We start from the raw sequence: 24,083 nt of genomic DNA, 5'->3' as shown, positions 1-24,083 counted from the left end.
AGACATGAACGTAATGCCCTCTGGTGCAGGGTATGCCACTACAATGGTATGCTGTCGTTTGTAATAATACTTATTTGATTCGCTTCCTGATCGTCAGTTGGTAAGATAGCTTAGTGGGTTAACACGCTGATCTGTGAGTTTATGGGCAGGTCACCGATATGAATCCTTCTGGGCTGTCTCTGCATTTTGTCTCACTGCTAAGTTTGAAAAGGTGAGGATTTGAGACAGTCACAGCAGCTTTCTTTTCCAGCGTTAAGAATGACCAAACGGCAGGATCAAGCGCTCCACAAGATGACAAATACGGCCGTATTAACTCATTAAAACACAAACCTTCATGACTTTGACCTTAGAGGCATGTATGAGTTAAGGCCCTAGGCTTAAAGCATTAACAATGAACCAAGCTGCACACGATGAAAGCAAGCATTTGCAATGCGGACATCAGGAGGAGGGCAAGAACTGGATGTCAACACATGACGGCAACCGAAAAGACGGGAGGGAAAGCGAAAGCCAGTGCAGCACTTACTGTGATGGCCTGAACCGCTCCCAAAGCAGGTCAGCCTCCTCCATTAAGGGGCTCGGCAGCAGGGTGCGCCGGGATGGTTCACAGCGACCCGAGGCTGGGGGTCTCTTGTCCGGCGATGCAGTTCAGTGCCACGTGGGCTTAGGCTCACTGGACTCAGTGTTGAGGCGAGGAGCGCGTGCTGCGTCTCAGCGGCTCTGTAGAGGAAGGCACAGGAGCAGACTGTGCTGAGGAGGCTGCAGGCACGCTGAGCGCTGGCACGGGTGACACGCTTTAACAGCAGAGAGGCGAGCCTTGCTCGCAAAAGTGAAAGCGTGGGGGAGCGCGCAAAAGTGCTGAGATCGCAAGAGAAGAGAAGATGCGGGTGCACATCGGCTGTCTAAAGAGACGCCGTGAGCGTGCACATGGGCTGTCCAGGCGCCATGTGCACACGCAGTGCACATGTCCTGCCCTGCCACTTCAGCTAACGCCCCCGTATGCGTTCACAGCTGATATCTTTCAAGCGCTTGCACCTATCCTGTCCCGCATCGCAAAGCAAGTCGACGACAATAGATCTCGCTAGCGAGCAGCTTCGCTGCGTCGCTAGGCGAGACTTAAAAAACGGGCGCTGACATAAACGATCTGAATAACTTCAGACCCGTCTCCAGCCTCCCTCTCCTAGCGAAAATCCTGGAAAGACGTGTTCTCCTCCAACTCACCCAACACCTAGACAGCACCAACCTCCTAGACCCTCACCAATCAGGTTTCAGAAAAGGATACAGTACAGAGACAGCAATCCTAAATGTAATAGATGATATGCACACATCTCTTGACACAGACCAATGCTGCCTACTCATACTCTTAGACCTATGGGAAGCCTTTGACACGGTTGACCATAAACTACCCATTAAGGCTCTTAAAGGGCGGGAGCAGAAGAGATGGTATTACAGTGGTTCACCTCTTTTCTACAGAACCGCAACTAGAGTAGAAAAATCTAAAACTTCTCATCGGACCCACTCCCCGTTAGCAGGGGTGTCCCCCAAGGATCTGTACTCTCCCCGCAACTTTTCAACATCTACATGGAGCCCCTCACCACCATACTCAAAAAATCCAACATTCCCTTCCACCTCTATGCAGACGATACCCAGATCTATCTCGAAACCTACTCCATTGAAGACATTCAGAGACTGAACGGCACTATTAAAGGAGTCCAACACTGGCTATCATGCAACCACCTAAAACTCAATCAAGACAAGACTGAAACCTAATCTCCAACTATGAGAGTACCAACACCCTATTCCTTATCCCTCCTAGAACTCGCAAACAAAAAACTGCATTCCGATCCTTCAAAGGAAATGCACCCAAAATCTGGAACTCCGTACCAGTCCATATCAGGGCTAACCCCTCCTACTTACAATTCAAAAAGCAACTCAAAGACCTCCTCCTCAACCGATCTCTCCCATATGGATAGCTACAACCTAACCATCGAAGCCTGCCCACAGCAGCACACAGACACTTTGACTTTAAAAACTCTACCTCACTCGCCCCATGACTATATCCTGTATCCCCCCTTCCCCCGCCCTATCTCGTCATGAGTTGTTCTCTTTGCCAACAAGGCCTTGTACATTATATTGTGATTACAAACTCTGCGAGTAACACTGTGTGCTCTACGACGATATTATGTGATACGTCCTGAGCCATTGTGCATACTACTATGTTTATGTATCTTACAAGTGATCATTCTGTAAAGAGCTCCAATACCTTTGAATCTGGCTAGCGCTATATAAACTCTTAAATAAATAATAAATAAATAAATAGGGTTAAGGACATCCTTTCAGGGCCCTGGCTTTGTGCACCAGTGGTCAGTGTCTTGCATGGCTCTGCGCCTCTGGCGTGGAAAGTCGTGTACAGAACTGACATCGGCGTCATCCCGGCGACCACGACGCTGACGACTAACATGGAGTTGACCGATGCCACCTTCCGACGCACAGGGGTACTGCTGATGAAAAACTTTTCAGATCCAGTCTGACGCCTGGGGGTAATTCTAAGGTAAGGAATCTATTACTAGCCTATGTTTCTTACAGATATATTGTTACCGAAGGTAAGTAACTTGTTTGTTAGTATCACCAACATAGCCCGGGAACTATGGGCCACCTATCCAGCAGCCCTGCCCTTCTCACTTATGTTTCGAGCACTATTGGAGCTGGGTGAGGGGGTGCAACACCTAGTTTCACCGCTACATACAGCTATGCTTACTGACACAACTAAGACACAATTTCCAGTCAGGACGGTTTGGGAGGGGTCCTGGGGACACAGACAGAGGAGACTCGTTGGCAAAGGACATGCCCTCAAGTTTTTCACAGTCTCCTGCAATGCATGGTTTAAGCTGATGCATTTTAATTCTCTCCATCATACCTTCAACACGCCGGTACTCTTGCATAAAGTAGATCCCACTAGGCTGAGTGGATGTCACCGCTGTTCCGAAGGTAATGCTTCATTCATGCACTTGGCATGGCACTACCCGTTGGTTAGGGTGTTCTGAGATGTTGTGGTACTACATCTGACTGAGATCTGTGGCATTAATGTACTGGGTTACCCACTAGTATGCCTCCTAAGAGACAAAAAACTACGCAAAGGCAGAAAGATGAAAAATAAATGTAATCAACGAACTCTATTATTAGCTAAACGGATAGTGGCAACTACATGGATGGGTCAAGCAGGCTCGAGTATGGATGGATGGATGGGAGACATGTGACAGAATGGATGGTGGTAGAGGAGGTCCGCCTAAGAAGATGTAGGAGAGACGATAAATTGGCAGAAGATCTGTAGGTATGGACCGCATTCTTAATGAAGTTTGAGCGAGGGGAAAGAGATACGTCAGCAGGAACGTCGGATGACGAGGGACGATCACAAGGGATGGTAGGGAAGGGACCTTCAGGGACGGGAGCGAATGGAGATATTTGTTTGAGAGATTTATGGGTAGCAAATAATGGTCCATGATCTGAGATATTATATTTATACTACATGTCAGTAAGACGGAAATGGCAGTGAACTATTATTTCTACGGATTTGTCGAAATGTTTTATTTCGGTATTGGTTTTAATGACCGAAAACGATAAGAAAAAGATTCTTTAAAAAAATGGTGTGGCACTATCTGGCATTTAAGTTACTCTTGTGACGTTGTAACCTTGCATCTCTGAACAACCAGCAATAACGGCACGAAATACAGGATTCCTTTCACCACTGTAAATTATGACTGTTTTGTTGAGTGTAACAATTTCCTGTAACCTTACTTGATGTCTGTAAAAGAATAAGTGCACAGCTGGGATTAGTGAGCAAATTGAGGAAGATTAATTTCGGTTTGCAAGTCAAGAGTCTGTTTTTTTCAACATTTGCCTCCAATCCAAATGCTTCCTGTGACTTAGAGCAGTTGCAGATTTATTCCTTCTTCTGAACATATGATCTCTTCGTCATATGCTGACCCCTCATTGAATTCCAGTGTTTTGTTGTGCCTGAGGCTTCTTGATGCTTATGCTTTGCTGACAAAAAATATTTTTGCATAGTTGAGCTGGACGTTAACTTCACATCCTTTAATGATATTACTGTGGATCTGTAGGAGAACTTGAATGGCTTTAAGACATCGTTCCTGCAAGGTTTTCTGGTAATAGGTTATCTTTTTTTCCGTATCCAAAAGAGGTGTGGGTCGCAGGACCGGAGCGCCTACAGGTATTGCCTTCCTCTCCTGTCTGGATTGGTTTTGCTTCTTACTCGTGTCTAACAGAGTTAGGGAATTCTTTGGAATTCAGTGTCCTATCCTTGACACAGGAAGACTGCTGCTAGTGATACCTCGTGACAGCAAATGGACACGGATAGGTTTATTGATAATAGTTTTTTTTCTCATTTGTAGGTCGAGGAAATGTTATTAGCACTTCCTCATGGCGGGATGGGCAAAAACTGGTGAAGAAGATTTTGGGACCACCACCTAAAGTTGAGCGGGCTGGAAGAACAGAATCCACTGATCGTAGCAGCAGGGAGAGAACTTGCAGATCTGGTATGTGCTAGTAGCTATAGCCCAGGCTTCAGGTCATTAAAGTGATAGTAATTGCATCACAGTGAAATCCTGTAACCCGTCAGTGCCTATTTCACAATGTCCCTGCCAGCAGCACATGGTAAGCCTCAGATTGGACAGCTGCCATAAGGATGCCCTCCTTGATAGTAAATATGGTCTGCACTTTCACTTACTGTCTTGGTAATATGGTGGCTGCAAGATGAGCTCTAAAACCATCCAGTAATCAATCTGTGGCATGGAACGTTCATCTTTGCAGTTTTCTCGTTAGTGCTTTTTTGCGGCATAATGTGTGCATTCTTTGAAAAACGAATTCTGCATGAACTAACCCATAGACACTGTCCCTTCACAGTTTCTACTTTCCTCATGTTTGCCCACCAACTCATCTACGGTCTTCTACACTTGTCCTAAACTGTCTCTCTGCAGCATTAATCTTCAGTTAAAAACCAAGAAGTCAGTGACACAGCGCTTTTATGGTTTTAATATCTTTCTATGGTTTTCTCTCGTTCTGATAGGCCCAGACGAATTTCATAGTGCTTAACCCCTCCGTCTCCATCGTTTTCTCCTATTGGCAGATGTTCCTTAGGTTCCTTTTTAAGTCCCCTTCATTTCTCAGTCTGCACCATGCCCCTGAATAGCAAAGTTCTGCCTTCTGCTTCTTGTACTATATTTTTGAGGGTAACACATTTGTTTTCTTGCCCCTCCCTCTTAGGTTTGCTAGGTATTACTGAAGGCCTTTCTGCCATACAGTACTACATCCCTTCTAGCAGACTAATGTTCAACTTAGCCAAACAGAAATCAGCTTTCCAGATTCCAGTGCCCCTAGCAGCCCTCTTCCGTTTCTTCTGCAGCCCTGCACTTACACTGAAAACCAATGTATCTTGTTTGACAACGACATGTAACTTTGGATCTTTATCACCTCCTCTTCTTTGTCTGCCCATTATCAGATACCAAAGTTTTGAAAGGTTTGCTCTTATCTTACCATTCACCTAGCAACATCCCTAAAAATATATTAGAAAATGTTCTGAGTGCGACTACTTGCTATCTCTTTAACTTGTCATGCTACACCGAACAGGCAGAGTAGCTCTGTAGAATATCTGTGCGCATGTTTCTAGATGTCTTTTAATCCATCCTCATCTTTGTTCCCTTCTCTCATATCTCCCTCTAGAGAATTCATTGTATACTATCCTCTCCATTTACATGCTATTCACTATTCACCACTCCCAATCCCTCCAGTTCTTTCACTTCCATTCATTCTCTTTTCTTTTTTTTTTAACTCGTGGGTGTCCCCATTACTTGGTTTCATGCTGGAAAATAAATAGAACATTTAGAAGAGGTACTTAAAGATGTACCTACTCCAAGAAGAGCTATAGGCAGAAGACATGTCAGCTCTCCAGAGTAGAGTGTGGTGTTGCTGTGGATGAGAACACAATCTAGCAGATGTTTTCTTAGGTTCCCACTTCTCATCTGATTTTTTTCCTCCCACCTCCCCAGTTGATGTTTGCAACCTTACTTCCACATAATTACCTGCTACTTTTTGTTCACAGGAACACTACTACATTCTTTCACTAAAGCTTTAATGTTAAATATTTTCAGATGTATGTGATGGCACTCAATGGGTTTTCTAAAATGTATCTGTTGTCTAAAACCTTTGTTTTACAGTTGGTCCTACTGGAAGAGCAGAGACAGATATGCCTGGCAAAGGGCGCCCTCGAAGTTCTGAACGTCTCCTGGGTAATATGCTCCCAGATAGGAGCCTGATCAAACCAGAATTGAAAGCTGAAAAACCAGAGAAAGACAGTGAAGAAAAGGTGAACAAGGATTTTCTCCCCATGGAAATCCGTGGAATACTTGATGACCTACAGCTTGACTCTGGACATCGTGATGTGAGGCTAGAGGGATCTACACTTAATCATAAAAGTGGGCGTAGTAAGAGCCCAACCAAACGCAAACCAGACAGGCTGACAGCAGATGAACCACAAGTCACCTCCAAGAAGCGCCACTATGATTCAGAGCAGATGCGTCAGTACATTCAAAGGCAACAGGAAGAGCGCAAAAAGAAGCAAAACGAGGAGAGGATGGCCCAGAAGGAGGCAAAGGAGCAGAAGACAAAACGACTTCAGGAGCTTTACAAGAAGCAGAAAGAGGCCTTTTCCAAGGCGAAGAGTATATCTGCCGCTGAACCCTCTGCAGCAAGCCGTTTGCAGGAGACGTACACAAAGCTGATTCTGGAACAAACCTGGCTGAAGGAGCCAACACCACAGGGAGTGCAGGTATTAAACTTTGACAGCTTGTTCCATCAGATAAGTGATTAAATCTGCTTCTCTAATAGATGTGAAAAAGAAACATTCCATCATTCATGTTAATTTTTGCTATTTCTTGTAATGTACTTTTCTTTGTTACTAAGGCACTTTCTTTGGAGTATCAATTGTGCATTTATAGATATTACAGGTGCATTTACGTTGTCCAGTATTGAATCTTTCATAGAATCATTCCCTGTCGTTGAGTGACCGTATATTAGCAGTAGGTCATACTTTAGTAAAATCTTTCAAAACCGCTCAAATTTAGTAGAACAATATCCTCATTTGAAAAGACCTAAAGTCTAGCTAATTAGGTGATAGTGTTAAGAACTCTGCGGCGACCACCTCACTCCTGGCTATTATGGAAAATGTCCTGAGGTTTTCACTGAACCATCTTTGATTTAAGGTGTTAGTTTAATTATTTCAATTAAATCCAAACAATACCACGCCCAGAATGCATTTAGTTATCACACAAGCCCAGAACTGGTTACAGTGCCTGTAAAGACCTGGAAGGAGGTGGTCACAATACACAACACTTCCAAAATAAAGTCCACCATACTTCAGATTCTGATGGGTGCTTTATTTTCCAGATTCCTAGCCTTATGAAAACCCTTAAAGTCCAGACTGGATACAGAAACTTTTTTTCCTTTGGCATGTGGCAGGTGGTGCAGTGTAACTTCAGTAACCCACCCAGGAAGTGCCACCAGGCCATAGTTGGCACGATCTGGTGTGCTACTGTCAGTTCTTTTTCTTTCTTTTTTTTTATCCATGTCTTACTGATGAGGGTCTGAAGCTCTTCCTTAGTTTCAATTGAATTGCTCATGGATTTTTGCAACACTTCATCATGTTGAGAAAAACCAAGTTATTCATGGCGTAGGCTTGTGAGGAGGTAGTCCCTTTCCTCTCTCTTACAATGGTCTCATGACAGATAAGGGACCTCCCACAAAAACAAGAAAGGAAGGGCAAGCCCTTTTCTTCTTCATTGAATAAATGATCCAACTCCCAGCACTGAGAGTAGGTGGTGCTGTTACCCAGTGTAGGATGCTTTGTCTTCCCTGTTGGAGCGGATTTGGGTTCTCGAACCTCGACTGGATTTTCTGGCTCCATCATATAGAGAATCACATTTATTTAAGCATTTAAAGTGGCAGATGTCTTAATATGTTCCTGTAAGGTGATATTTTCTAGCCTGAGAGCCCTCCTCCTGAGGAATTTTATTAGCTTGATGTTGAAAAGTGGATAATTATGTGGTGTGGTCGTGAGACCTCGCCATATAATACTGTTACAATCTTTATCAGGTCCCGTTATGTTCTTTAACAAAATTCTTAGCTCAGTCCTGGTTAGCTGTGGCACAAAGCAGTTGGGCTTTATCAAGGAACAAGTGTAAAGGAGTAAGAGGTAACCAAATAGTAAGTAAGAATCTCAACTCATTAAAATGTAACCTAGAGGCTGAATGTAACAGACTTGCAGCATGCACATTTTCACATCCCTGTCGTGGCTGCCCACAGACTGACACTTGCGGTTCATGGTGGGCCAAGAGCACTTTCAGTTTGCCGTGCTTCCCTTTGGCCTTACCAGCACCCCTTTGGTGTTCACCCAGGCAATGGCAGTAATTGCAGCACATCTGCGGAGGTCAGGGGTTCCAGTCTTTCCCTACTTCAATGATTGTCTGAAAGTGGGCTCGCCCCAGGCAGTAGTCTCCCTCCTACAGACTATGGTGGACTTTCTGCATTTATTGGGTGTAGGAAACTGGGTTTTTGTTGCAGTATCTCTACACTTTTTGCCTGGTATTTGATGCAACTTTGACTGAAGTGTACTGGGTTACTGCTAACCAGTACCAGTGTTATTTCCCTAAAATTTGTAGAATTATTTCCCCCAATTGGCAAAACCTTTAACACCCTCTGTAAGTCCCTAGTAAATGGTACCTAGGGCTTGAGATACTAAAGAAGGTCCTTAAGGGCACAGCACGAACTGTGCCACCCTAAGGGACCGCTCACAAAGCACATGCAAGACTGCCATTGCAGCCTGCGTATCTTGGTGCAGGCAAAAGTGAAAACAGGACATGTTGCACATTCCTGTGTGCCATCCCCTAACACTGCAAGTGATATTTGTAAGTCCCCCCCCCATCGCAGGCCTGACAAGCCTGAAACAGGATGCTGAATATTACATGTGTGAGCATACCTTCATGAGCAGATATGGCCCTGTGCTGGTCAGTCCTATTACTGGCATTACAAGTGACCTGGGAAAACGTGCTGGCCACTGATGAAAAGGAGTTCCCCAGCTACATGATTGCTTCACTAAAAGTAGAGATGTTTGGTATCAAACATTTCCGTATTGATAAACCCATACTGATGCCAGTGTTAGATTTCCCAATACATGCACCCAGAGGGCACCTTAGATGCTCCCCCCTGAAAACCTACCAGCCTCTGGTGGACTTGTTGACTGGTTTCTTCCAGCGAGCCACCCGAGATGCTGTTCTGATCTCCTTGGGTGAGAGCCTTTTGCTCTCAGGAGACCCAGAACAAAAGCCTCTCTGGGAAGAGGGTGCAACACCATCCACCCCTAGCTGACCTGTTGATTAGCCTCCTTGGGCCAGCGAGCTTCAAAGAAGCTGCCAACTTTGGAATGCAAATCTAGCTCCCCTCATAGTAGAGGAAGCCAACCCCCCCCCCCCTCCCCTCTTTGTTTATCACCTCCTTGGCACCTGGACAGGCGGGACAATTACTAGTCAGGTAGGCGTGCCACCTCCAGGCTCACCACCCTATGGTGGGCTACTGTGAGGTGCACACGATTTTTCAGAAGTAGCCATCTTTGTGATGGCATACTTACAAATTTTGGGACAGGGTTATACCCACTTCCCACAGGAAGTGGTCATGGAGAGGGCGTGGTATCCCCAAGGGTCAGTAGCCCATTGGCTACTACCCTACACTCTCCTAGTGCCCCTAAATTCAGTGTTTAGGGTAGCCCCTAGTACCAGAGAAGCAGATCCTGATGACCTAAGAAGAGAGAGGACACCAAAGAGTCCAAAAGCAGGGTAGAGAGAAGCGGCAACTGACCCGGTACTCGCCCTGCCAGCCTGTCTTCATCACTCGTCGAAAACTTGTCCTGAAGCTGTTGAGTCCAGAAACCTGGAAGTACTGACTGCCTTTAAAAAAAGATTTCTGACCTCCTGTGAACAGGTGCCCCGTTTTGATGAAACTCCAAAAGAGAAGACTCTGAGGCCTCCAGAACCACCAAAACCCAACACCCGAAGCCACCATTGTACCCATCGCCTCTAGCCCAAGTTGAAGTGTGCCACTGGTGTCAGTAAGGCCCCCAGCCCTCAAGAGCTCGAGGCTTTTTTGGTTTCACCCCTCGCGGACTCCCTAACGTCACTTGCAGTCTCTGCATGCAGGCTTCGACCGCATCTGCTTCCAGTAAGAAAACCCGAGGCCCAAAGTCACCTCTGCATCCAGCGCCCCTGGGACATTGTAAGAGGACTCGAGGTGTCCCTACATCCCCGAGCATTGTAAGCCTATAACCACCCCGGTGTGTTCACCCTGACTGGCCATCCAAGCAGAGCCTGCAGGATCTTTCCGCAGTGACCTATCTCCATAGAAATCTATTGGGCTGTTTTGCACCTTGTACCCTGTACTCGCCCGCTCTTGTGCAGTTGGTGGTGTTCTGTTGGTGCTGCCTTGGACCTTGCTCAACACTCACCTTAACTCTTGGAGATTGGTCTTGTAAGTCGCTTTACTATCTATACCTATTTGCAGAACTTGTTCTTCCTTCAATAGGATAACCTTTCAAAACTCAGAAATTCCACTGTGTCCACTTTGTAAATTGAAAGGAATTTATATTTAAAAACGTACTTACCTGAACGATTTTTTTCTGATGCCTAAACCATTATAAAGATACTTGCTATTTTTATAAATTGGTGTTGATCTCCTCCTTGAGTCGTGTGTGTCATCTGTTAAGTCTAAGGCTGGTACTGCAACAAACAGGGCTGGGTAGGGTCGTGGACCCTTTGTCAAGAGGCCATGTAACTCTGGACAAGGCTGGAACGTCAGGAAATTCCCCTGGTGGTTCAACACCTGGTGGCTTCTCTGAATACCAGGGTGGATGAACTCGGCTGTCGATGCCTAGCAGATCACAAATGTCAACTCCTTTCAGAGGTGATGCAAGATCTCTTTCAAGATTTTGGAGAACCTTGTTAGATCTGTTTGACACCGCTGAAGAGCATAATATCAGCAGTTCTGCGTGCTGGAGTATCCAAGACGGCTTTCACTGGGACACCCTTTTCGTCTCGACCTGAGCTCAGGCCTTCTATACACCTTTTTGCTGATAGCACTCCTGTCCAAAGTTCTCAAGTTGATCAGGCATAAGTGAGCCCAATTAATTTTTGTGGCCACGGACTGGGCATGGAAAGTATGGTATCCTGAGCATGAGCATCGGTCCTCCGATCAGGTTGACTCTTCGGGAGGATCTTCTGTTGTAACACCAGGGGATATTTGTATTAGAATTGTGCCTTCATGCTTGGACATTGAGCGGTGACAGTTGACGGCTTTTGACCTTCCCCCTGAAGTCTGCAATGTTATTCTTGTAGCCAGGCATCCCTCCACCAAGACAGTATCCTCCTGTTGTTGGGACAAGTTTGACTTTGTGTGCATCCAAGAACATTTACCCACTTTCTGCACCCCTCTCCCACATATTATTGTTTGTTCTTTATCTGGTATTCTATCAATAACAAAAGGAGGAGAGAGAGACTAGATCAAGAAAGGATTCGTTCTCCCTGAACTTATACAAATAAACAAAAGGAATCCAATCATTTGGGTGTTAGGTGTGTCCTCCACGAGTGGGGAGCACCCTCGTTTGTTTTATGTCCCCTCACACACCAACAGGCCCCTTAGTGTCATGCTTTATCATCGGGGTCCTCGTACCCCTCTACGGGGTACGGCGTGCTGCAACCTGCGAGTACGCGGGAGCACTTATAAAACTATGTGTGGTGTGGATGAGGTATTTTTAGGTGTTTTTTAAGTGAGTGTATAGTGGGGTTTTAGTGAGTGAAATTTAAAAAGTACCTGGCTCGTGGGGTGACAAAAAAGTTTTTAATGGGTTCCCGGGCTGGTGCTATTAAAATTAAGTGTGGGAGGTTTTTTACGCAAAACAATGTGCATCACCTCCTTTCTGTGTGCGTCGACATGTTTCGGTGTAAAAACATCTTCAGGACGGGGTACACAAATCCCCACCTTACTCACGTTTCTCTCACTTTTTTTAAATTAAAAAAGTGAGATATATAGTGCAGGTAAAACAGTGTACCTAACAAAACGCCGCTTAGTAGTCGACCTGTTAAGAAAAAGAAGACAAAAAATCTTTTGTGGTGGTCCGCTTTTCTTTTCAGCAACCGTGGTTAAAGTGACCAGTGGTTTACAGGTGACCAAAATTGCGGTATAAGAACATACTATAGGTGTAATTCGTGCCTATAGTGAAAAATTATTAAAAAAATGGGACAGACGAGACTCACTTACACATAACATAAAACACACACGTTCTACATTTAGTTATTAAAATGAATAGTAACACCATTTGTAGTCATAGATATTTCTCATGTTGTTTTGTGCCCCTGTAAGGAAAAAAATAGACACTTCATGATCCTGTGTCTATGTAACATACTGTTTTGAAGGGGTAGAGATGCCCCATGAGCCAAGTATCCAAACGTCAGGGTCCCTTCTATTGCTTTGCACCTGGATAGAAACACTTAGGTCAGAGGACTGATTTTACTTACATTAGCGTCGTGCAGACAGCGTTGCCCAGTATTGTATATACTCACAAAAACGGCGAGGTAATGTCTCCCGACCGACCCCTTCGTGGCTCCGGTGATTATGCCGCCGTGAGTATGAGTCTCGGGTATTTATACCTTTTCCGGTCTTTAAGTTAACTGTTAGAGTGTATAATTGGCGTTTCCGCCCTGCCCTTCTAAGGGCTTGTTCCCGGTTCTGCTCGCGGCTTGATGTTGCAGTGTCTCGCTACCGCGCATGCGAGTGTAAAATGTGCACTGATCTCCTCGCATTGAGTTTAATGGGAGAAGGAAGTGTCCCAAACGATTATACACACTTGAAGGTCATCTTAAGCAGTACTTTGACCCGTGTATGTTCAGGATGAGACTAGAAAGGTGGAATGCACGAGTGTTGAATATTTATTTGTTCTAGTCTATAGCAAAAAGGGAGATGGAAGTATTCAGAAAGTTAATATAGACTCCTTGGTCTTCATAAACATGTACACTGATCCGTTTATGTTCAGGATGAGACTCTAATGGTTTTGCAATACATGCACTAAATGGCCACTGGTGCTTGTGTTTATTGGGCTAGTACAGTTGATGCCCTTTTCCCAATGTGTCTCAAGGGTTCAATAGTTTGATTAGAAGGTAAGCTCTAGTACTGCTGCCTGATTGTTTTGCAGTTGGATGATGTTTTCAGGATGGGTCTTAACACATTCGTTCATTTAAAAGGTCAGCATAGGTTATGTTTCAATAGTTTGAGAAACGGATAGTCCCTATATTAGTTGTCCCCAGGGGATGTTGTCGTTCAAGCCTTGGATGCTTATCCCCAGACGAAATATCCATCTTTGTTCTTTTTCAAAGAGTTCTTGTTCTGACGGCAGCTGCTCCACTACTGTCCATTTTATGTCATTGACACAATGTTGAAGATCCAGAAAGTGGGTAGCCATCTTCGTGGTGATCTTTTTGCAACGCATGTTGCTCTTGTGTTCACCAATTCGCACCTTCACTTATCTCGTGGTCATGCCTATGTATTCCAGTTTACATGGGCAGGTAATCATGTAAATAACATTTCTGCTATTACAATTCGTTATTTTCCGTTGTTCCCACTTCGTTCCGTTAGTGAAGGTCAGTTGTTTGCTTTTTTGTGTGAGATGGCAGGTTGCACAGTTTCCACATGGGTAGTGGCCCCCCAGGCCATGCAGTGAGAGTTGTTGTTGTTGTTGTGGTTTTGGTCGTGTGTGAACCAGCATGTCTCTGAGGTTTTTTCCTCGTTTATGGGCAAACATTGGTTTTTCAATTTTCAGAGTATTGCTCGTAAGAATGCGCTAGTCTTTGTTCAGCAACTTTGACTCTTCGTTGGAATGTGAGCTGTATGTTGTCACACAGATGAGTCTGCTGGTTCCCTGTGCTACAGGGGTTTTGTTTTCTAACAAGGCTTCCCTGTTGTTGTTTTTGGCCCTCTTTATGGCGGTGTTGATAATCCTATCTGGATATTGTCTTTTCCGCAGTTTGTTTTTCAAGTCATGGGCTTGTGCTTTGTAGTCCTTGACCTGGGTGCAGTTCCGCCTGAGTCGCAAGAATTGTCCATACGGTAAATTTGTCCGCAGATGGCGGGGGTGAAAGCTATCGTATCTAAGGAGGCAGTTCCTTGCGGTTGGCTTGAAGTATGTGGTAATATGTAACTTGTCGTCCTCATGAAAAATGTTACGGTCAAGAAACACTAGTGTCTCGTTAGAAACAGAGTGAGTAAATTTCAGGAAACGATTCTGTAAGTTCAGCCATTCCATGAACCGTATCACCGTTTGATGGTCTCCCTGCCAAATCACAAACACATCGTCAATATACCTTTTCCAGGTGGGGATGTGTTGTTTATACGGGTTAGTGGTGTGAGCTTACCTTCTAATCAAACTATTGAACTCTTGAGACACATTGGGAAAAGGGCATCAACTGTACTAGCCCAATAAACACAAGCACCAGTGGCCATTTAGTGCATGTATTGCAAAACCATTAGAGTCTCATCCTGAACATAAACTGATCAGTGTACATGTTTATGAGGACCAAGGAGTCTATATTAACTTTCTGAATACTTCCATCTCCCTTTTTTCAATAGACTAGAACAAATAAATATTCAAAACACGTGCATTCCATCTTTCTAGTCTCATCCTGAACATACACGGGTCAAAGTACTGTTTAAGATGACCTTCAAGTGTGTATAATCGTTTGGGACACTTCCTTCTCCCATTAAACTCAATGCGAGGAGATCAGTGCACATTTTACACTCGCGCATGCGCGGGACCAGCTACACGCATGCGCGGTAGCGAGACACTGCAACATCAAGCCGCGAGCAGAACCGGGAACAACCCCTTAGAAGGGCAGGGCGGAAACGCCAATTATACACTCTAACAATTAACTTAAAGACCGGAAAAGGTATAAATACCCGAGACTCATACTCACGGCGGCATAATCACCGGAGCCACGAAGGGGTCGGTCGGGAGACATTACTTCACCGTTTTTGTGAGTATATACAACACTGGGCAACGCTGTCTGCACCACGCTAATGTAAGTAAAATCAGTCCTCTGACCTAAGTGTTTCTATCCAGGTGCAAAGCAATAGAAGGGACACTGAAGTTTGGATACTTGGCTCATGGGTCATCTCTACCCCTTCAAAACAGTATGTTACATAGACACAGGATCATGAAGTGTCTATTTTTTTCCTTACAGGGGCACAAAACAACATGAGAAATATCTATGACTACAAATGGTGTTACTATTCATTTTAATAACTCTGTACGCTAAATCTAGAACGTGTGTTTTATGTTATGTGTAAGTGAGTCTCGTCTGTCCCATTTTTTAATAATTTTTCACTATAGGCACGAATTACACCTATAGTATGTTCCTATACCGCAATTTTGGTCACCTGTAAATCACTGGTCACTTTAACCACGGTTGTTGAAAAGAAAAGCGGACCACCACAAAAGATTTTTTGTCTTCTTTTTCTTAACAGGTCGACTACTAAGCGGCGTTTTGTTAGGTACACTGTTTTACCTGCACTATATATCTCACTTTTTTAATTTAAAAAAAGTTAGAGAAACGTGAGGAAGGTGGGGATTTGTGTACCCCGTCCTGAAGAAGGTGTTTTTACACCGAAACATGTCGACGAACACAGAAAGGAGGTGACGCACATTGTTTTGCGTAAAAAAACTCCCACACTTAATTTTAATAGCACCAGCCCGGGGGCCCATTAAAAACTTTTTTTGTCACCCCACGAGCCAGGTACTTTTTAAACTTCACTCACTAAAACCCCACTATACACTCACTTAAAAAACACCTAAAAATACCTCATCCACACCACACATAGTCTTTATAAGTGCTCCCGCGTACTCGCAGGTTGCAGCACGCCGTACCCCGTAGAGGGGTACGAGGACCCCGATGATGAAGCATGACACCAAGGGGCCTGTTGGTGTGTGAGGGCACTTAAAACAAACGAGGGTGCTCCCCACTCGTGGAGGACACACCTAACACCCAAAGGATTGGATTCCTTTTGTTTATTTGTTCTTTATCTGGCCCAGCAATACTCTGCTCTATGCAGTATTAATGGTAATTTGCTGGCTATCTCTGCTTTCTTGCCACTGCCAAACCAACCTTGTTCAAGTCTCTTGATATGACTATGTTACTTAAGGGGCTTCTATTCCATGCAAGATAATTCATCATGGCCCAATGAGATCTGAACCTGGTCTTAGCATTTATTATGTGCGTGCCCTTGGACCCCTGCACAACTCCCCAATTCTACTATTCACCATCAAAACGGCTTTAATGGTGGTCATAGCATCGGACAGGAGGGTGATCAAACTGCAAGCACTCTCTGTGGACCCTCCTTACATAACTTTCTATCCAGACAAACTGCTTCTGAGGACCCATGCTTCCTTCCTTCCAAAGGTTGTTACACCTTTTCACATAGGCCTGAATGTTGCCTTGCCTATCTTCTTTGCTCTGGCTTGTCCTTATAAGAGATGCATAGAGACCCCACCTCTGGAACCCAAAGAGAGAGTTGTTGTTTTACCTTGATCATACCAAAGAGTTTTGGGTGGACGATCAACTGTTTATTGAGTATCTTATTGCAAAGAAAGGAAGGGCTGTGCAGAAACAAACAATCTCATGATGTATAGTGCTGTGCATAAAAATCTGTTACGCCATGGACAAAAAGCAACCCTAGGAGTGTTTGCACGCTCAGTGCACCAGAGCCAAGGCTGCAACCACTGCGTGAGCTCGTTGAGTCCCTGTCCTGGACATCTGTCGGGCACCAACGTGGGTGTCACTGCAAATGTTCACCAAACATTGCTGTCAGGACAGTCTGGTCTGTTGTGGTGAGCATTTTGCCCATTTGGTTACAGTGGACGTTTTTGTCTAATTTGTTTGCGGACCCACCAGCGGGAGGTAATGCTTGGGTATCATTTCTAAGGTAAGAAATCTGCGGGAGGTAATGCTTGGGTATCATTTCTAAGTTAAGAAATCTGCGGCTAGAGCAAGTCTGTCAGATGAGCAAGTTACCTACCTTCGATAATGCCTTATCTGATAGAGACTCTATCTATCCGCAGATGCCTTTCTGACCCTCCCTGCTCTATGAATGTGTTTTTGTATAGAGTTAATCTTCTAAGGCTCTTAGCCTGCACACCATTGCATCAGCATTCTTCGTGGCTCCTCCCTTTTGGCGTGAAAAGTCGAGCAAAGAAACAAATGTCAGCACGCTGGGGTGCCACCTGTATAGGCACTCACACGTCATAACCGGTGCTGCTGATGCAGAGCCGCACAACGCCATCTATTGGCGCGCAGTTGTACTGTTTAAGAATTTCAAGATCCAGTCCGACCCTTGGGAGTAATTCTAAGTTAAGGAATCTGCGACTAGATAGTTTCCACAAGATCAGGCATTACCAAATGTTGTTAATCATTACATTAAACCTGAATCATTGCTAAGATCTGATTTAGGGCAACCTTTGCTAGAAAGGTGAAATTAGAAAGTCACCACTTTGTTGCCCAAATCCTTAGTAGCCTTTCTGTCTGTCTGTCTGTCTGCAGCAGTTATTACCAAAGATCACATTCTGCTCTTTTTTTAGGAATTGTGAAGCGTTTCCAGGAGCTGGGAGCAAAGAGTTGTTGATGGGAAAAGGTATGACCTTCTCCAGCACAATGATTACCGGCATGGCCAAAGATGGCCACGCTTCAAAGAGCCTACCGCCTGTGTGAAGCAATGGGCGATCACACCTTCGCTTGCTTGTGTAGGCAGACAGGCTGGCATCTCCTTCAGAGAGGGAAAACCCGTTACACGACTAGTTTTTCCAAGAGGAGTGCCTCATTATGCTGGGTGTACCCAAGTGGTGTGCCCAGAGCTCCTCCCAGGGAAAGAAAACTTTCACTGTCTTGGATTCGGGTACAGAGGGATATCCTGGGAAAGTTTGGTAGCCAACACGCTCAGGTTGTGATGTAAAGTGTGATGGGTTGCCTAGTGGGAACTATTGCCTCATTTTAGTGAGTGCTCCCCTCCCACAAACACAATGTTTTTTGTTGTTGTTTTTTTAGCATTTCAACCTTTATTGCATTATACAAATGGTGCTTTTCAAGGCACTGTGGCAATGAATAAAAAACTTGGAGTGACCTGTGAAGACACCTGGAATGACTTGTATGAAAGAGGCAATGAAACGAGTCACAAGATCGTGGACAGAGTCCGTCTGGGACAAGCTGTAATGCAGGATTACATGCATAAACAAGGTTGGATACCAAACATCTTGAATAACTGTTTGTTACTTTTCACAGGAGAAAGGAAACATCTTTACGATCTGCTGCTTCACATGCCCATCCGGATACTTTGAATAATCTGGAAAATTGCTGAGTCGCAGACCACGAAAATGAAGAGCGCCAGGAGCCAGGGTCCTACCGAGGACTTCTCCTCCTGTGCATTCCTCGTGGTCTTAGCTACATTTCCGCGTTGAGTGATGTTCTTGCTGTGCTTCTCGTTAGCCATCCGTATCCTCTGCTTAGCCACCATCGTGTTGCGTCACCAGTAGAAGGAGACAATGCTGATTGTGCTGCGGGGTAAGTGGGTGGGCGCTGCTGGCAGGACTTGAGCTGCTGCTGCTGCCGCCGCAGGGAGCACCGTTAAGAAAATAAGGAACGGAGCCGAGAGGCAGTTGCCAGCGTCAGCAACTGGGCAAAACAGCCCCGCCTCCCACAAACACATAGTTGACATTAAAGTGGCACCCCACACCCACAATCCTCAGATCACTTCTGGACTAGAAGGAACATAGAAGGACTGCCCTGCTGATCCCCGGACCCAGCAAAGAGAGGCTACACCAAAGACTTGACTGCACCTGTAGCACCCGACGGACCCAGAAAGAAGACTGTACTTGCTGTCCCCAGTCATGGAAAAGAGCACCACTGGTGCCAGGACAGAATAAGTGGCTCCAAGGGCTAGTTGGCTAGCACCATGTTCAGCACCAGGCAAAAAAAACTGGAAGATTCCTGCACTCTCAAAGAGTTCAGCTGCCAAGGTACGCCTGCCCACTGCTGCATGCCGAAGTGCTCACTGGGCGACCCAGTCTTTGTTTATCCAAGGTGTCTCCAACTCTGTAGGACCCAGGGCCATCCCTGAAGTGGACTCTGGTCTCTGGTTACCCTACAGGAAAGAAAAACATACCTACAAGGAACCACCGAAGATGTCTCGAACTTGGAAACAAGTTTACCAGTGGCAACTGAACCAGCATCTGGACTAAATTCCTACCGCCCCCACACTTTTTTTTTCCTTTGTGGAAGAGCGAGAATTTTGGCCAGACACGAACGACCCCTGATACCTGTGGAAATCAGGGTGGCCAAGGAGCACTCACTTCATCTCTGCTGCATCACCCACATCCTGTATACTTGGCATCAGGATAACATCTTGGCACAAGATGCACAAATGAGCCCTAAACCGCTGAAATTGACAGGTAACTGCCCCCTGATTCTGAGTGGTCACTGTGAGCGGCACCCACTCTTCGTTGTTATTCCAAGACTGTTCCTAGGTTCTAACAAGTGTTTTAGACAGTTGTCTACAAACTACGTGTAACTATTTATTGCATGGGGGGGCGTGGCTTGGAGCTCGGCAAGATGGCCGCACAGTAGTGTAGCTCTGCCAGCCACCGTTAATTATCCTGCATTTATCCTGTGCACAGCCTGGTAATTTTGGCGGTCTGATCAGGGGATCGTACTCCTGACCCTCGGCGCTAGCCGTACATGCTTGATAGCGCCAGATCCGAGCTGGAAAGCCTGATCGCGGAAGACCACATGGCTGCCGGAGCTTGCAGGTAATGGCGGCCTGAGTATGACTGGTGGCGGACTGCGAGCTGTGGGGAAGCTTCACCGGACCACGAAACGACCTGCCTAGCTGCCGGTGGACTGCAGACGGTGAGGTGAAATCTCGCCGAGATACAGGTGCTGAGTGGAGCGCGGAGCTGCGGGCTGGGGGCGGAGGTTGTGGGGTGGGCCGGGTTGATTCGGGGGAGCGGTTCTACGCAAGGACCCGGCGTCTGCAGACGTGACAGGCCGCAGCGGGACATTGTACCGGGGGGGCCTTGCTGCATCTAGCCTATCGCCGCTTCCCCCCCCCATCCTCCGGTTCGCTTACCTTTGCCCCGACAACGTTGCAGCTGCCTGGTAGTGCGAGGATCTGGAGTCCACGCCGGGGTCCTGACACTCCTGCCGATAGCGACGCAGCGGGCAATTAAGGGTGGCCTGGATCTCACTGGAGGCGGACTGCGGGCTGCTGGAAGACCTCACTGGATCGAGAGACGACCGGTCCGTTGCGGAGAAGTCCCACTGAGGTGTGACTGCTGAGTGGGTTTATAGTTGCGGACCGGGGTAAGGGCTGTAGGGGGTGCCGGGGTGGATCAGGGGAACGGCCCTACGCAAGCTCCTGGCGTCAGACGACGTGACAGGCCGCAGTGCGGATTCGCGCCAGGAGGCCTTGCTGCATTTCACCTCCTGCCGTTTCCCTCCCCCCCCCCCCCCCCCCACCCCCCCCCCCCCCCCCCAGTCTTCCATCCTCCCTCTGGCCGTCCCGACGCTGCTTGTTACTGCTGGGATTCTGGAGCTCCGTTCAGTGCACTGACCGCCCTGCTGACGGCCGCGCAGCGCCAGGGACTACAACGCGCTCGCGTGGGATTCCACAGCCCCTGGCCACGCGGAGCTAGAGGGCGGCGCTGGATAACTATTGGTGACATATTTTTGCACAGCGCGTAGAGTGGTGACCCCGATTGGTCTGGATGGTCCCTGGGCATTGGAAGCAATCGACCTCTACGAATTTGGCGCCCAATCAAGGCGGGTACAGTCTGTGAGAGGTCTTGCAGGAACGGGCCGCCCGAATCTTCATCACTGCTTTGTCAGTCCGCCTTACAGGGCGTGGCAACGAGCACAGTGCCACGAGACCTGCACCCGTACCGCAGCACAATGGGGATACCTGAAAAAAACCAACCCCGACTGACCTTTGAGTTGCGCAAAGGGAATAAGCTGGGGCAGAACACGGCCTCTGATTCCGAGCTAGATCCGCCGACTTCTTCCTCCACGGCGATTGAAAAGGCGCTGATTGCCATTCAAGCAAGCCTTCAGGGTATAGACGGGAAGATAGGTGCTAAATGGCAGGATGGATCAATTTTCGAGCAAATTGGATAAACATGCGGCGCGCATCGGAGAGGCCGAGCAGCGCATTACGGACGCAGAAGATGGCCTTCAGCAAGTGGCAGAAAAAACGTCCGACCTCACGAAACTGCTGGCGGTAATTCAGGCAAAAAATGAGGACATTGAAGCGCGCTCGCGCCGAAACAATATACGGATTTTAGGGCTGCCGGAATCAACAAATGTGGGGCGAATGGAAGATTACGTAGAGGCGATGCTCCAGGAAATATGTGGCAAAGATGAACTCTCTCCTCTATTTGCATTTGAAAGGGCGCATAGATCTCTGGCGACGTGCCCACCGCCAGGCACCCCTCCAAGACCTATAATAGCTCGCCTGCTCAATTTCAGGGACCGTGATACGGTGCTTCGCATCACCAGGCTAAAGGGCGCGATTATCTATCAAGGCAATGCATTGTCGTTTTATCCTGACTTTACTGCAAATGTCCAAGCGGCCCGTAAAGAATTCCAGTCTGTCAAGAAAATACTACAGAAGGAACAGATTTCATACGCAATGTTATATCCTGCGCGCTTGCGAATTGGTGCCATGGAGAAAGGAAAGATCTTCACAAACCCCAAGCACGCAGTGGAACATGCGAAGGCCCTGCTGCGCCAGAGACAGCACCCGTCTAGCTCCCCGACGTCAGATATCGATGAGTGAGCTGTGCATAGAGTCCATGCGAGTGGACAGTGACACATATACACCTGATGTCCAGACAACGGAGGTCGGGAGTTACCGCTATGAGAACAACTTCTTGGTAATGTAGAACGCTGTTTCCTGCACTATCCAACATCATCTGGTATGACTTCCCAGACACGCCAGGCTTTTGCGAGACTCTGTTATACCGGGTGCTCCATTCCCTAGGATATCCGGGAGTGGGTGTAGCCGCTGCAGCCCCCGATGGGTGATCCCGATGGGACTATTGTTAATTTCTGTTGGGGTTCTTGGGAATGTTGAAATTGGGACATGTCTTTGGCAGGTTGGGAAGGCCAAAGTGGGTGGGGGGGAGGGAGGATTCGAGTTTGTCTAGTTTATGCCAAAGGTCCTCAACATTGTGAACATTGCACTGTATCACTGAAGCTGTGGGTTGCGATCTTATACTGGTGCGACAGGAGATTTTGCAAGGCACTTCCGCATGTCATATGACAGGGAACACATATAACTGTGTCACGTGGAACGTCAGAGGGCTCAACACACCGAAAAAAGTCAGGCAAGTCCTGGCGCAACTAGACAGACACAATATCACACTTGCACTATTGCAGGAAACACACCTAATTAAAGTGACGGAGGCTAGCGTGGCTAGACGATGGGGGTCCTACCGACTGGCGTCCTCGTACTCCTCCTATGCTAGGGGGGGTTCTAATACTCATAAAACGTGGGGTGGGCTTTACTGAGGTCCGAACCTGCACGGATCACGATGCCCGCTGGGCAATGGTGCTGGGGAAATTAGATAATGTCCTAATAACCATTGTTAGTGTATATGGTCCGGTGGTGGATGATGCAGCATCCTATCATGATATGTTCCGGGAATTATGCAATTGGCCCGAAACTGAGCTTTTAATAGGGGGTGACCTTAACACCTATCTAGATCCCACACTGGATAATTCTAACACACCAAGCGTTCGGATGGTGAAGGTGGCCAAATGTGTGAGAGATAGTATGCTAGAATTTGGATTGGTACATGTGTGGCGGCAAAGGAACGGAGCCGCAAAGACGGGGACGCATGTTACACCTGCGACTAATGGGTGGTCCAGACTGGATAACTGGCTGCTAAGCGGGGGGGCGCATGAATGGGTTAAGGATGTCCGTAACCTCCCTAGGAAATTGTCGGACCACAATCCGGTGTTCATGTCACTATGCATTCCTCACACCCCTCACAAGCCCTTTACATGGCGTTTCAGGGCTGAGTCACTTCTTGACCCGGTATATGCGGACACCATAAAAACTGCCATTATCCGAGACTTTGAGGATAGCATGGGGTCAGTGGACAGTCGGAGACGCTGTGGGAGGCCTTCAAAGTTACCATCCGAGGCATATGCATTAGCACATCAGCAGGGATACTACGGGACATAAGGGGCAGGCTAACTATTATTGGGAGGCAACTACGGGAGTTAGAAATACAGTACGACACTTCCCCATCGAAATCCACTCTAGCTAGCATACATAAACTCATAGATGGCTACAACACACTTGCGGAGTCGGAGGTAAAATACCTTTCCTAGCGACACGTGGCCAGGCGGTACGGCGAGGGAGGATGTCCAGGGAGGACATTAGCCTGGCGCTTACAGCATAGAGCTAATTACTTTCCAGTAGAGCGTATGATAGACAAGTATGGGAACACCCACTGTTCCACGCCTGCGATAGTGAAGCAATTCCGTCGATTCTATGCCACGCTATACACATCTAAGGCAGGGATGGACGAACAGGCCATGCACGACTATTTCGATGATGTGGCCTGCGCGTGGCTGTCGGATGCCCATCGCAAGTACCTTAGCCTCCCAATAGATGTGGAGGATGTGACGGACGCTATTAAATCGCTCCCGAATAGCAAAGCCCCTGGCCCTGATGGGCTAACTGCCGAATTTTACAAAGCGCATGCAGACATATTAGCCCCGCATCTACTGGACGTATGTGCGGAAGCATATGAAAGTGGCAGACTCCCTCCTTCCCTCCGGCAGGCACTGATCATCACCCTCTTGAAAAAAGATAAAGCCCCTGAACATTGTGAATCGTATCGCCCTTTGTCTCATCAACTTAGATGCAAAGAT

The 24,083-nt window shown here is 46.8% G+C and overlaps 1 protein-coding gene and 1 pseudogene across 1 annotated transcript in view; one reads left to right on the top strand and one right to left on the bottom strand.

The window, feature by feature from the left end:
• CEP350 (centrosomal protein 350) overlaps positions 1 to 24,083 on the top strand; it is a 1,478,431-nt gene that overhangs the window by 228,074 nt on the left and 1,226,274 nt on the right. Inside the window, exons 9-10 of the mRNA XM_078643560.1 lie at positions 4,407 to 4,550; positions 6,228 to 6,838. Of these exons, the coding sequence (XP_078499686.1) occupies positions 4,407 to 4,550; positions 6,228 to 6,838 (755 nt within the window). The remainder of the gene's footprint in view (positions 1 to 4,406; positions 4,551 to 6,227; positions 6,839 to 24,083) is intronic.
• LOC144755082 (stress-associated endoplasmic reticulum protein 1 pseudogene) lies at positions 18,330 to 18,710 on the bottom strand (annotated as a pseudogene).

The sequence above is a fragment of the Lissotriton helveticus genome, chromosome 1_1 (genome assembly GCF_964261635.1).
Source record: "Lissotriton helveticus chromosome 1_1, aLisHel1.1, whole genome shotgun sequence".
Lineage (NCBI taxonomy): Eukaryota > Metazoa > Chordata > Amphibia > Caudata > Salamandridae > Lissotriton > Lissotriton helveticus.
This window is presented reverse-complemented; position numbering and strand designations above follow the sequence as displayed.